The 16,458-nt window shown below is 39.1% G+C and overlaps 1 protein-coding gene and 1 pseudogene across 4 annotated transcripts in view; both read right to left on the bottom strand.

Moving 5' to 3' along the window:
* The window catches only part of LOC112393764 (protein FAM13A), a 99,855-nt gene that overhangs the window by 73,938 nt on the left and 9,459 nt on the right, over window positions 1-16,458 (bottom strand). For all 4 annotated transcript variants that reach the window (XR_003002001.1, XR_003002002.1, XM_024736132.1 and 1 more), the window contains exon 2: window positions 9,027-9,068. Coding sequence is in view for 2 of the 4 variants with exons in the window: in XM_024736132.1 (XP_024591900.1) it covers window positions 9,027-9,068 (42 nt within the window). In the remaining 2 variants the exon portion in view is untranslated. The remainder of the gene's footprint in view (window positions 1-9,026; window positions 9,069-16,458) is intronic.
* LOC112393682 (protein BTG1 pseudogene) lies at window positions 66-1,180 on the bottom strand (annotated as a pseudogene).

Here is a 16,458-nt window from a genome sequence, read left to right as displayed (position 1 = left end):
GCCCACCCAAAGCAAGTATCAAAATTATCCATGCATTATAAGATGACCCATCCATAGACTATATCTTAACCTGATACAGTCATTATATTGTAGTGTTGGGAAGGGCTTGTTCCGTCCAAGAGAAGTTCCTCCTTACAGCTGATTCTGCTGTCTACCGTTTGCACGTTGGTCCTGTTGTGGGTGCTACCTCCTGCTGGTGAGGCTTCGTACAGCACACAGATGGAGCCATCCTCTCCAATTCTGTAGGACACTTCGTAAGGGTCAACCCAGAGTGTGAGTTCACTTGGGAGAAGCCTGCACAGCTCCTGACCGCTCAGTCCAATCGGCTGTGCTGCCTGTCCAATGAGAGGATCCATTTTATGGTTGATGGGAACACAACGGTAACCCGATCCCTTGCAGGGCTTTTCTGGGAACCAGTGATGTTTCTAATGTTTTGCCAGCAACTCCTGCGGGCTCTGGCGGAAGGACTGCAGCTGTCGCTCGCTCGTGAGCCCCTTGATGCGGAGGAACTTGGAGATGAAGGCCTCGTTGGCGGCCATCTTGCTTATCACGGTGTTGGCCCGGGTGTAGAAGGGATGCGCGGGGTTGGTCCGGGCTCCCTCACAGGTCAGAGGACTGAGAGAGAGAGAGGGAGGGAGGGAGGGGCGGACGGCTACAATTTTTCTCCTTTCTTCATAGTAAAAAAGTTATTTTCGAGACAGGAGGTGGCCAGAGAGAGGAAGAGACGAGTGACCGCAGCCTGGTCACAGCGCCCGGACCTCCCAGGCCACCGCCGCCTATGGCTCTGCAGACTCCGAAGCTCCCAAGAGTTGCATTCCCAGCTCCGAGGGGCCTAAAGAAAGTATTCTGAAAAGAGAGTATTTTGCGTTGGGAATCAGAAAAGTGAAGTTCTGGTCTTGGCTCTGCAGTTAATTAGCTGCAATCACAGTCAGATTGTTGGTTAGCTTGGCTGCTTTGGGCTGGTTTCTTCATACAGAAAATGAAAGACTTGGTTCATGATCTCTGTGATTTTCTTTTAGCTCTAAAAGTTTATGACTATCTCAGTTTCCAGTTTATTGCCTTAAAGCTTAATTCATTACAAAAGGTTATAACTGCATATGTAGTTTTATGACAGTGTCAGTCATAGTTAGGGTTTATCAGATACCAAAATAGCTTTGGTCAGGTATCCAATCACCTCCATAGTTCCTGTGGGATGTGCTTAACAATTCATCAATAACAAGATTTCTAAGAATATTTAATGTCAGAAATAGGGCCTGCTTCCTCTGCTATAATCAGCTTACGGAGGTAATGTTAAGACACTAACAAAAAGACAATAAGCAAATAAGCTAAAGTGAAAGATAATGATTTTCTTCATCTACACGTAGCTTGTTTTCTATCCCCTGCAGAGGGCTAAGAATAACGAATGTTTTTTCAGAGCACTTGACTGATTTGCTAAGAAAATCTCTTACTTATGCCATATAAACACCTGAATATGGAAGAATTCATTTCCTAATGTTGATAAAGCAAGTATTCAAAACTAAAATGAATAAGCAGACTCAGCATCACGGTCAATTTCATTACGCAAGCCTACTCAAGTGATGATGCAAATGAATGCCCTCCTGGTACGGTCATTCAAAACAGATTCTAAGCCTACTCTGAAATATATTCTATGATACAGTTAAATATATTTAGTCTTTATTTCTATCAGCAAAACATTTCCATAAAGTGATTATGCTCAGCAATGTTGGTCCGTAAAATGTGCACGTGACAAGATGCACAGAATGCCTGTTGACGAGTGATTCTCTTATTAGATCTCTTGATTTGACATAAAGAAGCCTTTCAAATCTACTGAAACCAGACATCTTGAAGAAGGATGTGTTCTCTTTTTTCTGTCCTCTTACTTCAGTATATTCTCTTTTCAGTGGTGTATAAAATGTTGCCCGTAAGATGTTGTTTTGGTAGGAACCATTAGGTCTAACAGAATTATCCTTTTTCTCTAGAAGATAATATTTACATTCAAGTTTTTTAATGAGTAAGAATTTAAAAGACAATTATGTGATGCTTGTTTAAGCTTCAGGATGAGGATCCGGTAACTAATCATCAAACCAGAATAAACTCTTAATTTGTCTATTTAACAGAATACGGTATTTCTAGTATCATCTTAAAATACTAAAAGTCGATACACAGTGTCAACATTATAAGATGATTGTACCACTGTTTCCTTGTAACTGTATAATGAATTTGTAAATGAAAACATTTTCATGATTTTAGTTCAATTCTCTACAGTGCCGTAAAACAAATACACTCAGTCCTCAACATTTATTCACTTTGCTTTAACTTTCAGTTATGATTAACACATGCAGAAATTTTAGGGAGCATTTATAGGTGTTTAGATTTTGACAAAAAATATTTATCCCCACATATTTTTATCGAAACTCACACATACTATTCCTTTAAGTATTAGGACTGATTTGAAGAAATGAATTATTCTTCATTCCTATATCTTGATACTGTATTAAATATTTTCTAACAAATTAAACTGAGCCCATCCAAATGTCAAAATACATTTTGTACAGCTTCTTTAGGGCCCTGATTATGGGAGTTATCAGTTTCATATATTTAGAATGTTTTACATAAGAAGAAATTCAGAGGTTTATTTTAGTTTTTAGACTAAGGTCTTTATAAAGCAAAATTGAGAAATGAAATAGAGAGGTGACTACATATACTATACCCATTTATAGATGAGGAAATTGAGGTTCCGAGAGGTTTAGTATCTCACTCAAGTTTACACAGCTCTGATTCCATCTCATGTTATCTGGCTTCAGATATGTCCTTAATAAAAACATAATCCTTATTCTCAAATAATGCTGCTATTCACATAAATCTTTGGCTACACATCTATTTCTTTTCTTAGAATTAGAACAGATTATTAAAAGTACTTTTTACATTCACATGGAAATTTCTTCTCAAAATTTATGCTTTCCAGAAAACCTTTTATTTCATCTAGGTTTTCATGTTTATCAGCATAAAATTGCATGAAGTATTTTTAAAAACTACTATACCCCTCACAGCAAACTTCACTTCTGATTATTAGTATTGTCCCTTTTTTTTTCCTTAAGTTTACCAAAGGTTTTCTTTTTTATCATTTTCATTTTTACTCTCAAAGAATGAGTTCCTGGATTCAAACATGAGTTCTGTTATTTTTATGTTTTCTTTTATTATTATTAAATCCTTTTGGGTTTCCAAGAAGTTACTTTTCTTCCTTTTTATAACTTCTTTTTCTGAATGTGTGGCTTGTTTACTTTCAATCTTTTTTAAGAAGGTGAAGTTACCTCTTAAAAAGAGTTTAGATCTCATTCCACACATTTTTATATGTACTTTTCCTCTTTTTCTTCCAAATAGTCTGTTTCTATTTCCTATTTGAATTTCTTCTTCCCTTTAGGAGAGTTTTCATTGGTTGATTGGAAATTTTTTGTTATTAATTACACTGTGGTTAGAAGACACAACTTAATATTTCTACTCTTCAAGAACTTTTAGAGATACCTGAGTAATCTTTTAGAAAGTAGCAGGAATGCTTAAGCCATATTTGTAGGTTGTAAAGTTTAGTGTATGTGATGCTCCTATATTTTAAATCTTATTAATTTTATTAAATTCTCAGCACTATTCATAATTTTTTGTTACAGACATATTGTGGTATATGTAAGTTCTATACTTCAAATGTGTTTGCATGTTTATCCTCGTTAACTTAAGGGTTTAAATTTATATGATTTGATACAATGCTAGTTTATACATACTTATTATTTTAACCTTTATATTTTTAGTATGGATTTTACCCAATAAAGTCTAGGTTTGTCCTGTTCAATGGATTTGGCTTTAAACTCTAGTTGTTCTAGTATTGATATTGCTATCTCTGCTTTCTTTCTGTTCATGTTTATCAGAGATAAATCCTATATTATTAACCTTTCTGTGCTATTTTGTTTTAGGCATAGCTCTTTTGAGCAAAACATAGTTCAAGTAGTCATTTAAAAAAATTACTTTTAGCTTTTATCAAAGAATTTAATCCATTTACACTTATTGTCATAGCTGATACGTTTTTTCTAGTTTTATGTTTTTGCTTTATGTTTTATAATTTTGGAGCTTCCTTTTCCTTTGATTTCTGTCTTTGCTCTTATCTTCTGAGGTGATTTGGGATATACGAGTCCTATGCACAATTCTACTAGTTGTTGCCTCTACAACCCATACATCTGTGACTATTAAAACTGAAACGAAAACCCAAAAATCAAACCACCAAAAAAAAACCCTGAAACACCTGATGCCTGCTTCTACTCTCCTACCTTCCATGCAAGATAAGAAATTTAGAATTTCATTACTTTCTTTGGCTCTCCACTAATAATTATAATCAGGTTTCTACTTCTTAATTAAAAAAATATTTTGGGGGATTCACCTCTCAATTAGCTGGGTATATATTAACACTGATTTCTACTTCTATTTCTATTAGTATGGTTTTCTCCTTAGAATCATAATTTTCATGTTGGCTTTCTGATCTCTGACTTTCATATCTAACATTATTTCTCTCACAGCTTTTTCTTTACCCTTTATATTTTGGGAGAGCTTCTCAAGTTTCTCTCTCATCATGTACTTGATTTATTTTAAATACTTTCTGCTCTTTACTGCTTTCCAAAGTTTAAAAAATCTCTGCAAATACGTTTCTAGGCTTCTCTTTCCCTCATTTCAGCTGTTCTTGTGTGTCTCTAGCCTTTTAATTCTCAACTTATTCTCTCCTTACAGGTTCCTACTCATATTTCAAAGAGGCCGGTTATGTCCTTGAGCATTTTTGGAGAAGATTAGCACATATTACTTCTCAAGTTTTCCTCTGAATCATACAAAAAACAGTTTTCTGAAATTGTTTCTACTCTGAGTCCTCAGAGCAAGTCATCCTTTCCCCTAGCTTGTAATTTCTCTTTAGAGGTCCCAAATAGTTCTTTGTGTTTAGGGGTTCGTCAGGGGGAACAATCAATTCAGGCAGAGCCATTATCAAAAACCTGGCTGGGGGCTTCCCTGGTGGTGCAGTGGTTGAGAGTCCGCCTGCCGATGCAGGGGACATGGGTTCGTGCCCCGGTCCGGGAAGATCCCACACGCTGCAGAGTGGCTGGGCCCATGAGCCATGGCCGCTGAGCCTGCGTGTCCGGAGCCTGTGCTCCGCAATGGGAGAGGCCACAACAGTGAGAGGCCTGCTTACCGCAAAAAAAAAAAAAAAAAAGAACCCTACTCCCAGTGGAAATAACCACAGAAATCAAAACCTGGGCTTGGCAACACCGAAGACTTAGATAAATAGAAGTAGAACTAGCAACAGATCCCAACCAGATCTGACTGGATGCCACCAAAAGAATTCAGACAACAGGCTGCATGTGACACAGAAGAAAACCTACTGCAAGCTGCTTTCACGCTAATCTGAGCAATTGAGGTAGGGGCTCCTTTTCTGGGATTCCAGTCTAGACTAGGAAAGAGGCCAGGGTGTGGGCATCTTTGCCAATCATGTTCTGCACCCTCAGCACGCAGGTTCGTGTTTATTTGCGGCAATCTCACTAAGGGTTTGGTGTAACCGGTCCTTCCCTTTCATTCCCTTAATCACTTCAACAGGGCGGGTAATCTCTAATGAGCATCTGGGGAACAATGACACCTACTGTTTGAGCTACTGTAGCTGCAATAAACTTGCCACATGGGATGGTGGCAGGTGTAGATTTGTAGCTACTATTTCTTTCCTTTGCAAAAAAGGACAAATGGCTCTATGGTGAATTAGGTTAGGTTGGAGAAGTACTGGAATTAAAGAAGACAGTTCTTATCACAGAAGACTATTCATGTAGAATGAGAACATCTGAGTGCATGTCTATTTATAAGAGGCCTACCTTACTACAGAAAAGCCTGAAGGCAGTGGAAACGTACAGTAGACTAACACGTGGTTCAGCCCTAGATGTCAGAATAGCAATCACAGAAACCGCAATTCTACAGGGTGAAAGGTGGAGCAAGGTAATGACCGAAATGGCCCCTCTCGGTCTCTGTTCCTGTAACCGACCTCCCTACCCCCAGCCACAGGAAGGTCCTGGAACCTCCACTAGTGCACTGCAGCCTCTTGGTATGCTCTGCATCTCTACTCCAGACACAGACCCTCTCTTGCTGTTATAAATAATGCACCTTGTCTCCACTCCAATTGCTCGATGCCTGTCTGATCTACTGTATCTGAGTTCCTTTATAGAGCAGCTATTCTCCTTCCTCTGAAATGGGAGACCTGCTTTGCCCTCATCCTCTCTCTGTTTTGATTTGGTCTACATGAAGACTGCCAACTCCCAAACTTGCAGCCACTGAGATCTGCCATTCTACCTTATGTTGGACATCTCAGAATAAACCGCAAAACGGAATACCCCTCCGTTCAATACCCCATCTCCTCCGCCTGGCTGCCTGTGGCTGAATCTACTTCTGGTGAATACCCACCTCAGATGGGTGTCATCTCTTGATTGGGCCTTTCCTCCCCTGAAAAACCTGACCAATTAACACTGTCGATACATAATATTTAGTATTCAATATCCTTAGCCAGGGAAGATACCATTTTGTCACTACCAATCATTTTTTACTTTTCAAAGGCACAGAAAAAATTATTTTGGATTTAAAAGAGCCAATTTAGTTTTTCATCATGTCAATAAATCATTATGAAATTCATTAGTCATGTAATGACTCCCCTTTTCTAACACTGCAGCAAAGGAATTGTAATGAAGTTGGAGGGAAAGGAATAGAAGACAAGGACATTACAAAAATTTACTTAAAATGTTTAAGCTCTCATTTGCTCCTACTAGAGGTAGTGCAAAAAAAAAAAAAAAAAACCCCACTGATTTATACATTAAATTATCAGTGGACATGTTTCTGATTCTAGTCCCCAAATCTAGAACTTAGTCATAATTAACAATCGTGTTTTCCTTTTTTACTTGAATTCTGTACATTAGATTAACTCAAGAAAAGTCAATCTCAAACCAGCCATGCAAATAATTAAAAAAAAAACAGTTCAGGTTTTATCAATAGATTCTCCCTATTTCATGTCAAGTGGGTAAGAAAAAAAGCTAAATTAACTTGTACCAACCTAATTCTTACATAATTTTAAAATTATCATGTAATTGTATTGGTTGGCAGGAAACCAGGATGAATCAAATGGACCACCATGTTGTCTCAAACTGAAACCTCAGATGTTCCCTGCCTTGCCACAAAGTGATTACGCAACAAGCTTCAAGTAGCTAAAGGGCAGAGCACTACTGCAAACCAGTTAGTTGGCCAAGCCTGACTCCCTATGACACATTTCGGAACTGTGGTGGTTGAATTAAAGTCTAAATCTAACAGAGACTATTGCAACAAATCAGCCTCAGAAACAAACAAAGTATTTATGTGATACCCTGACACTGCTTTTTTTTTTTTTTTTAACATTATTGGAGTATAATTGCTTTACAATGGTGTGTTAGTTTCTGCTGTATAACAAAGTGAATCAGCTATACATATACATATGTCCCCATATCTCCTCCCTCTTGCATCTCCCTCCCTCCCACCCTCCCTATCCCACCCCTCTAGGTGGTCACAAAGCACCGAGCTGATCTCCCTGTGCTATGCGGCTGCTTCCCACTAGCTGTCTATTTTACATTTGGTAGTGTATATATGTCCATACCACTCTCTCACTTTGTCCCAGCTTACCCTTCCCCCTCCCTGTGTCCTCAAGTCCATTCTCTAGTAGGTCTGTGTCTTTATTCCCATCCTGCCCCTAGGTTCTTCATGACCTTTTTTTTTTTTAGATTCCATATATATGTGTTAGCATACAGTATTTGTTTTTCTCTTTCTGACTTACTTCACTCTGTATGACAGACTCTAGGTCCATCCACCTCACTACAAATAACTCAATTTTGTTTCTTTTTATGGCTGAGTAATATTCCATTGTATATATGTACCACATCTTCTTTATGCATTCATCTGTTGATGGACACTTAGGTTGCTTCCATGTCCTGGCTATTGTAAATAGAGCTGCAGTGAACACTGTGGTACATGGCTCTTTTTGAATTATGGTTTTCTCAGGGTACATGCCCAGTAGTGGGATTGCTGGGTGGTATGGTAGTTCTATTTTTAGTTTTTTAAGGAACCTCCATACTGTTCTCATAGTGGCTGTATCAATTTACATTCCCACCAACAACAGTGCAAGAGGGTTCCCTTTTCTCTACACGGGACACTGCTTTTTAAAAAGTAGAATTCAAAATTGAGGAAAGGTTAAAAGAAAAACACAAAAAAAACTTCAGCTATTTAAACTTGAATTTATATGGTCATATTACTTTCAAATATAGTTTCTAAGCCTCTGAAGTGGGTAGGTAGTGAGGAAAGAAATGCAGCAAGTAAGAAAAGCCTGGTTCCAGGTTATTACTGATACCTAAGTGGGATGGTTCACTGAAAAATCACATCAATACAACAACTTCTTAGTCTGGAGGGAAGTGATCTCATCTAACATCTACTCTGATGTAAACTTACCTGTTTTAAGAGTTGTCATTCTGGCTTTATAAACTTTAGAAAATAATCCTGAACTCTAAGAACTTGCCGAACATTAGTTTCACACTTCACTACTATCTAGAAAATGACCTAACGTAACCCAAGACTCCTTCAGCAAGTGAGCCTTAGGCTCAGAACCCGCCCCACCAGCATGTATGTGTAGAACAGCGATTTTAAAATTTAGGGTACAGCCTAATCATTAGGCAGATTTTGAAATTCAAATGGATAGCTTGACATCTTTGAATTTAAAACCAAATATCTTATTTTAGTCTTTTCAACTATGTTAAAATTTGTTCTAAGATTTCTTAAACAAAAGAGAAGAAAAATATAGCATGAACATTATGGTGAGGGATTCCAATAAGCTTAGCCTGGCCACAGCACAGAATATTCTATCGAAAAGAATTAACCTGGGCAAATAAACCCAAAGAAGCCTTAACCTTTCCCAATTCTCTGTAACAGACCAATAAAAATCAAATAAGTACCTCAAATAGAAAGGTGACATAGGTCTTTCATCTTCCTGCGAACTGAAAGGAAAAGAAAACTTGAATTAATATAATTCCTGTTAATATTATAACATCTCAATTTTACTAAAACTCTGTTCCACCTATCACAATTTTTCTTTTGACACATTAGAGCTAATCTCACTATGGAGTAAGGTTAGTAAAATATACTCTACCTTGGACCTAGCCAAGGTCAATTACTTCTTCAAGGGAGACCAGCAAGAGAGGTTTCTTTCAAGATTAGCCTAAGGCAAAAGTAATTCACATCACCCTTTGAAGAGGAAGTTTTTTACTACCTTATTCTACAAGCCCAATCCAAGTATTCATATATTACACATAAACCCTTAAAATGATTACATACTCAATTATCTCAATAAAGCTAATTACAACTCATTAACATGACGATGAAAGTAAGACAGCCAACAAAATACTCCTGTTAAGTGTATATTACCCTAGCAATGAAATGCTAGGGCATCAGTAAACAACACTCATGCTCTTCGTTGTCTATAGTTACGCACAGTATTAATGAGGGTGAATAACATGAAAGGACACAAATGAAACTATAAAAAATAGCTTAAGGGACTTCCCTGGTGGCGCAGCGCCTAAGAATCCGCCTGCCAACGCAGGGGACACGGGTTCGATACCCGGTCCAGGAAGATCCCACGTGCCGCGGAGCAATGAAGCCTGTGCGCCACAACTACTGAGCCTGCGCTTTAGAGCCCCTGAGCCACAGCTACTGAGCCCACATGCTGCAACTACTGAAGCCTGTGCTCCACAACACGAGAAATCACCGCAATGAGAAGCCCGCACACCAAAATGAAGAGTAGCCCCCGCTCGCCTCGACTAGAGAAGGCTCGTGTACAGCAGTGAAGACGCAACGCAGCCAAAAAAAAAATAGTGTAAGTTCCTCAAACGGCACTGAAGCAATGTGTATTTGAAGCTTAATATAAAAATATTTAATTAAAAATATATACTATAGTAAAATATTTTTCCTTTCTTCTACATGTTTTTTTCTTCTGATAAATGACCTCGAATCAATGAAGGAGTCTCTCCCCTTCAGTGTCTACTGGAGTGGTCTTTGAACATTTCTGTTTTTAAGCAGCTACTCCCCTTAATATATGACTGAGTATCTATTTATGTTAATTATGTGCATCATTAAACAGATAAAAGTAGAAATGTGAAGTATCAGATAAAATTAAGAAGTGCTAATATTTTCTTCTTGTACCCCTGTGGTATACCACAAGCAACACTGATGAAAAGAGAAAAATTTGCTTCAGTTGGTAATATTATCCTGGCAATCACCAAAAATCTTATTACAAGTTATAGTGTAAAACACACACACACACACACACACACACACACACACACACACGCAACCCTGTCCTGGAAGTTGAAAAGGTCTTAACATTTTAGTTGCAAGACGGCACATAAAATATGGCATACTGGGGCTTCCCTGGTGGCGCAGTGGTTGAGAGTCCGCCTGCCGACGCAGGGGACACGGGTTCGTGCCCCGGTCCGGGAAGATCCCACACGCCGCGGAGCGGCTGGACCCGTGAGCCATGGCCGCTGAGCCTGCGCGTCCGGAGCCTGTGCTCCGCAACGGGAGAGGCCACAACAGTGAGAGGCCCGCGTACCGGAAAAAAAAAAAAAAAAAATATGGCATGCTATTTGTCACTCTCTGATGATTTTGGTTTCCAATGTCAATATCGCTTCACTATTCTAGTGTTTATCTTGCGAAAGATTTTGTTTGTAACTGATTGTGCCAATTCTTCCCAAGTGAAAGGTAAGTGATGGATCAGCTTTATTCTTACTCTATAACGTTAATGGGCTGAAGGCAAAGCTTCACAAGTTACAGGCACTAACACCTGGGAACTCTCCAGGTGTCCTGGGAAGAAACCACCTAGAGCAGCGCTATTACAGTAGTGACTGCTTTAAGCCAGACTGATACAAGGGGCTTACACATTTGACTTCAACATAGTCCTTGAAAACACTGAACAAATTATAAACATGTTAGAATTGGGTTTGTTTCCTAATCAAGGGTTCAGTGTCAACGAGTACTAAGTGTGACCGACACTGTGCAAAAAGGCTGCAACAAAAAACCTATAATGATTTTACTATTATGGGAACATTGCCTCCATGTGAAACCGAGCGGGGCCTATGGGGCTCCCAGGCACAGAGGCCTTTCTGTTCCCCATTTCTTGTAGGCAAGACTCCAGCCTCCATGACCTTCCCTGAGTTCCAAAGGGCAGATTGGAACAGTTGCAAATCAAGGGAGGAGCTGCCGAGAAACCACTGTGAGGCAAGATTAAAGGGACCAGAGAAACTCATCAAGATTAGCAGACGGGCCACCTGAGACCCTGCACACACCCTAATCCTGTCAGCAACCCCACCCTCTCGAAACTCTGCAAAAGAGAGAAGAATGCAGGACTGTTACTGCCTCCATCCTTATTGCACACCCCTGACCACGAGCCCTGACCTCTCCCTATGCCCCAGGGAGGGGGCACAGTTCTTGAGGTGCTAGCCTGCTGTGTTCCCCTCTTTGCCTGGCAAAGAATAAACCCACCCTTGCTTTCTCCTCCAAAACTGTCTCTGTATCTCATTTCGGCATCGGTGTACGGGGAGCCAAGATTTGGGCCACACAAGTGTTATAAAATGAGCACTGCACTAAATACTTTTTTGCCCAGAACAGATCCTTAACTCTAACGTGTAACCAATTATAATGAAAATTAACAAGGGTACTTTAGTGAACATTCAATTAGCAGTATGGTTGGTTTTCTTAGAATTCAGAAAATCATTTGGGAGATGATTTAAGGGTACAGAGTTCTGAACACAGCTGTTCATGTGCGTTGGCTAACACCTTTTGCGTGTGCCTGAAAATTTCCTTGTAGCCAACAGAGGCAATCGAAATCAATCTTTTCTCTCTTTACACCTTCTCTCCCTCAGACACTTATTCATCAGCCAGGTACCCTCAGGTGCTTGACATTAATTATCTCACGTAAATCCTCATAAAAACCCTCTCTGGTACTTGCCCCTCCCTTGAGAGCAGCAGGCTCAGAGAGGGCACACAACTTAACCAGGTCACACAGCCAGTGCTGTGCAGACAACAAACACACTTTTGTTGTTTACTACCTTGCCTTCAATTTTAACTTATCAAAATATTCTGGAGTGAATGTCCTCATTCTGGCACAAGATCTTGTGGACTTTATAATTTATAAGCTCCGTGTCACGCTTCTGATTATAGCAACTCTACACCGACCTCAGTCAAAGTCCATTCACAATGCGTTATGCCTGATAGTGTGTACAAGGTGATTAATTTATTAACATGTATTGGCACTATGTCAAGAATGTCTCGATAGAAACACAAGTTTTTAATCATGAGCAAATATTTTTCAGGCTGCATTTGTTTAAGGTAAATGTGTCAATGAAAGACAAAAATCAGAAATTCTTAATTTGGATATGTCCCTGAATTCTGAGCAGTTATAAGTGTTCCAAAAAAGAAAATGTAAGCGCTGTTATTTAAGTGAAATGAAACAGACTCAGCAGATCTGCTTACTCAGTAGCAGTCAACAGGGCAGCAATCCATGCACAGTACCCAAGAAGAACAATATAATTTGAAAAGAAAACGAGGATAAATAATTAATTTTGACACTTAATTAGCCTATTTCTTTTTTCCCTTTCATAAAAGTACCCTTGCCCGGGGTTTAGTAATGTAATCTTGACGACAGTATAAATTATGAAACAACTAAAGCATTGATTTCAAATTGATTAAGTCAATTAATTCTAAAAATCAATTTTATGCATTGACTTCACAGGCAATTTGAAGGAAAAATGGCCAAGGACAATTCTTCCAAATAGAACAGAGAAAAGAAACTTTTCCATAAAATTTACACACTGGAATGCAAAACATTTGAAAATATCACCATTTCTACCTCTGTGCAGAATGAATATTGGACTATTATGATATGTCCCCAAACACCTATTTATAGAGATATTTATGCCTGTTCCTAGCTTTACATCAATCTCAGACATGTCCAATGATATTAACTGAGTTGTAATTTTTTCCCTAAATTTTAAATTGGGAATTAATTCAGATTTACTTTCAATTTTTAAAAATAAGCACATGTACTGTGAATGAAGAGGGGAGTGCGTGTCATGAAATGAAGCCAATGACAAACCGTAACAACCTGGAATTCATTCAGTTTCCTCCTTGGTTACTAGTATAAACCCAATGTTTTAATTCTTTCCTGTTTGCTGACTCAGAATAATAGCCAAGTTTAAGCAGCTAATTAGTTTGCCTTTTTTTTTTTTTTTTTTTAAATTTAAATACACTGAGAGATTTGGGCAATCACCTCATGTATGTCAGGCCACTGCGTGCCTAATGTCCTCAGACATGGGCTGTTACAGTCTCTCAAAACAGCTACCTGTGGGAAGGACATTTATCAAATAGACCCAAGTAACAGTCCAAAGCTAAGAAGCTACAACTGAGAAGGGCAATAACAGACTGGAGGGTTTTAGTGGGGGCCTAACTTACCTTTTTTTTAAATTTAATTTTTATTTTATATTGGCGTTTAATTGATTTACAATGTTGTGTTAGCTTCAGGCCTACGGCAAAGTAATTCAGTTACACATATACATATATTCATTCTTTTTCAGATTCTTCTCCCATATAGGTTATTACAGAATACTGAGTACCGTTCCCTGTGCTATACTAACTTATCTTTTTATGCGGTTCAACATTGGTTGAACATAAAGGCACATGAACGGATGACACCTAGACTTACAATCTCTTCCTGAGCTGCACTCATGTCTAAACTGAAGCCACAGAATGCAATCCCTATCAATTTAATTACACAGCAAGCTAACCGAAATTGTGAAAAGCATGGCGTTTTCCGTGTCTAAGAAAAACCAAATACTCTTGGGAGAATTCCCAGCCTGAGGTATTCAGAACGGACACTCAGTTACTGGATCAAACCACCATTCCATTCAACTCCCTTCTGAACTGTCCTGATAAATGTTCCAATTAGTCCAACTTTCTAATTGGTTAATGTGGCTGGCTACCCCCAAATTAACATAATCTGCATACTGGGCTACATACTTTACATTTTCAAGTGATCTGAGCTACGAGAGATAGTTTGTAAGTGTTCCTTGGGTACTGAAAAGTACAGCAAAATAGGTAAAGGCTAAGGAGTAGGTTCCATTCATTGAAGAAACTCGAAAAAACATCTACTGGGGCTTAAATACAAACAAACAAACAAACAAACAACCACAAACAGCCAAGGGGAGAGAGAAAGGGAGGGCCAAGTGAAAGGACAAAATTTAAAGTATTAAGTAAACGTTTTCTCTGGAATTCAGGTTTTTCCCTCACATTGCAACAGAATGTACTAAGTGGAAGAATTTTCATAGATGAATTTTCTTGGAGGACGATGAGGTGAGTGGAATTAGCACATTTTCTTTCCTTCCTTCCTCTGCAAAATATAAAGTGCCATGCTGGAGCCTTTTGATTTATCCACAGTCTCAGGCATTAACATTCATAACCCTCCATTTATAGCATTTACACCGCTCCATTTGGGGTGTGATGTAGCAGCTGGCGTTCCGCTGCTCAGATTTTTGGTTCAGCTCCATTCAGGAGGAACACGGTAGAAAACAATCTCCCTGTTCCTTTTGGAAAACAAGTCAGTTTTGGAAAACAGATCAGTTCATAGCTAAGTGTTTGCCCCTGTAATTTCAGGGGGCATTTTTGTCGATGGATGTATACTTCTTTACTATAAACCCAAGCAACTTTGTTTCCAGTTTTATTATTTGTATGTTGTAACTAAGAATGCAACACCTAGCTGCCAGTAGAAATAAAAACAAACCATTCAAGTTCAAGAGCAAATATGTTTTCCTGACCAAAGGGTAATGCAAAGAGCTGAAATGTTAATGTTCACAGGACTAGAAAGTTTGGTGAACACCAAGAGGTATTACACTTCGGAAGCAAAACCAATCAGAAGACTTCCAAACAGTTACAGCTTTCCCTCCAATAAGACAGGAAGATATTTCTACCACCTTCTTCAGTGCTTAGCAGAAACTTGAAATATATTGTTAGGGGATGAATTGTGTCCCTGCGAAAAGACACTTTGAAGCCCTAACCCCCAGAAACTCAGGACGTGATCTTACTTGCAAATACAGTCTTTAGAGAGGTGACCGAGTTAAAGTGAAGTTACTGTAGCGGGCCCTAATTTAATATGACCAGCGCCCTCATCCACAGGATATTTGCACACAGGGAGCATACGTTGTGAAGACTGGAATTGTGTTGCCACAAGCCGAGATCTCCAGGAAGCGAGGAGAGAGGCAGGGTCTTTAGAGGGAGCACAGCCCTAGCCAACATGTAAATCTGGGACTTCTGGACTCCAGACTGTGAGACAAGAAATTGCTGGTTTTCTGGGCTACCCTGTTTGTGGTACTTCGTCACGGCTGTGCTGGGAAACTAATATATCTACTAAAAAAATGGTTTTTTTCCCCAAATCCGGAATTAAGAACCTGCAGAAAGTGTCTCCATCTCATGTAAAGGTTGTGCTCTGGAAATTCATTTGTAGCGATGCTAAAACTAGAATGGATTTCCCACACTGACATGAGGATTCGATTTCCAGGCCCGTACTAACCTCTCGTTCAAATAAACTATCGTCAGTAAGCAGTCCAGAGTCAGTGTTTTGAAAAACTTTGGCCACGATCCAGTTAGAAACACATTCTACATCATGATAGTACACAGACACATAAAAGGGACACATTTCATAAAATTATTCTTACTTTGGATGTTTTCTATTTTGTTATACTTCGCTTTATATAAAACACTGGTCACAACCTGCTCAACTGGTTTTATGACCACCAACAGGTCATGATCCACAGGTGAAAAACACTTTGCGAAAAACACATCTCCCTGGCTTGATGTGTAATTAATACTCAGTGACTGTTGCTGAATTAAGATCTATGTTCTCATAGGACAGAGAACAAACACTTTTCTTCTCTGCCCCACTGCCAGAATCAGCTCTGGGCCAAAGGAGTACAGATTTTGGTTGAGCCTGGATGGCACAGAAAATCAGAGAGGAAGCGGGTCCAGATATGCCCAGCAATGGACGTGAGAATGTTGTTCTAGATGACCGTGGTGGAGCTGACAGAGGATTTCCAGGTCTCTCTCTCTTTTTTTTTTTTGAATTTCATTTCAATTTATTTACATATTTTTGAATTTTATTTATTTTTTATACAGCAGGTTCTTACTAGTCATCCATTTTATACACATCAGTGTATACATGTCAATCCCAATCTCCCAATTCATCCCACCACCAGCCCCGTCCCCGCTTTCCCCCCTTGGTGTCCATACTTTTGTTCTGTAAATCTGTGTCTCTATCCAAGTCTCTTTTAAATATTCTTTTCCTGC

This window comes from Neophocaena asiaeorientalis, unplaced genomic scaffold (genome assembly GCF_003031525.2).
Source record: "Neophocaena asiaeorientalis asiaeorientalis breed wild unplaced genomic scaffold, Neophocaena_asiaeorientalis_V1.1 scaffold7, whole genome shotgun sequence".
Taxonomy (NCBI): domain Eukaryota; kingdom Metazoa; phylum Chordata; class Mammalia; order Artiodactyla; family Phocoenidae; genus Neophocaena; species Neophocaena asiaeorientalis.
Note: the sequence above shows the minus strand (reverse complement) of the source record. Positions and strands in the feature narration are given on the sequence as shown.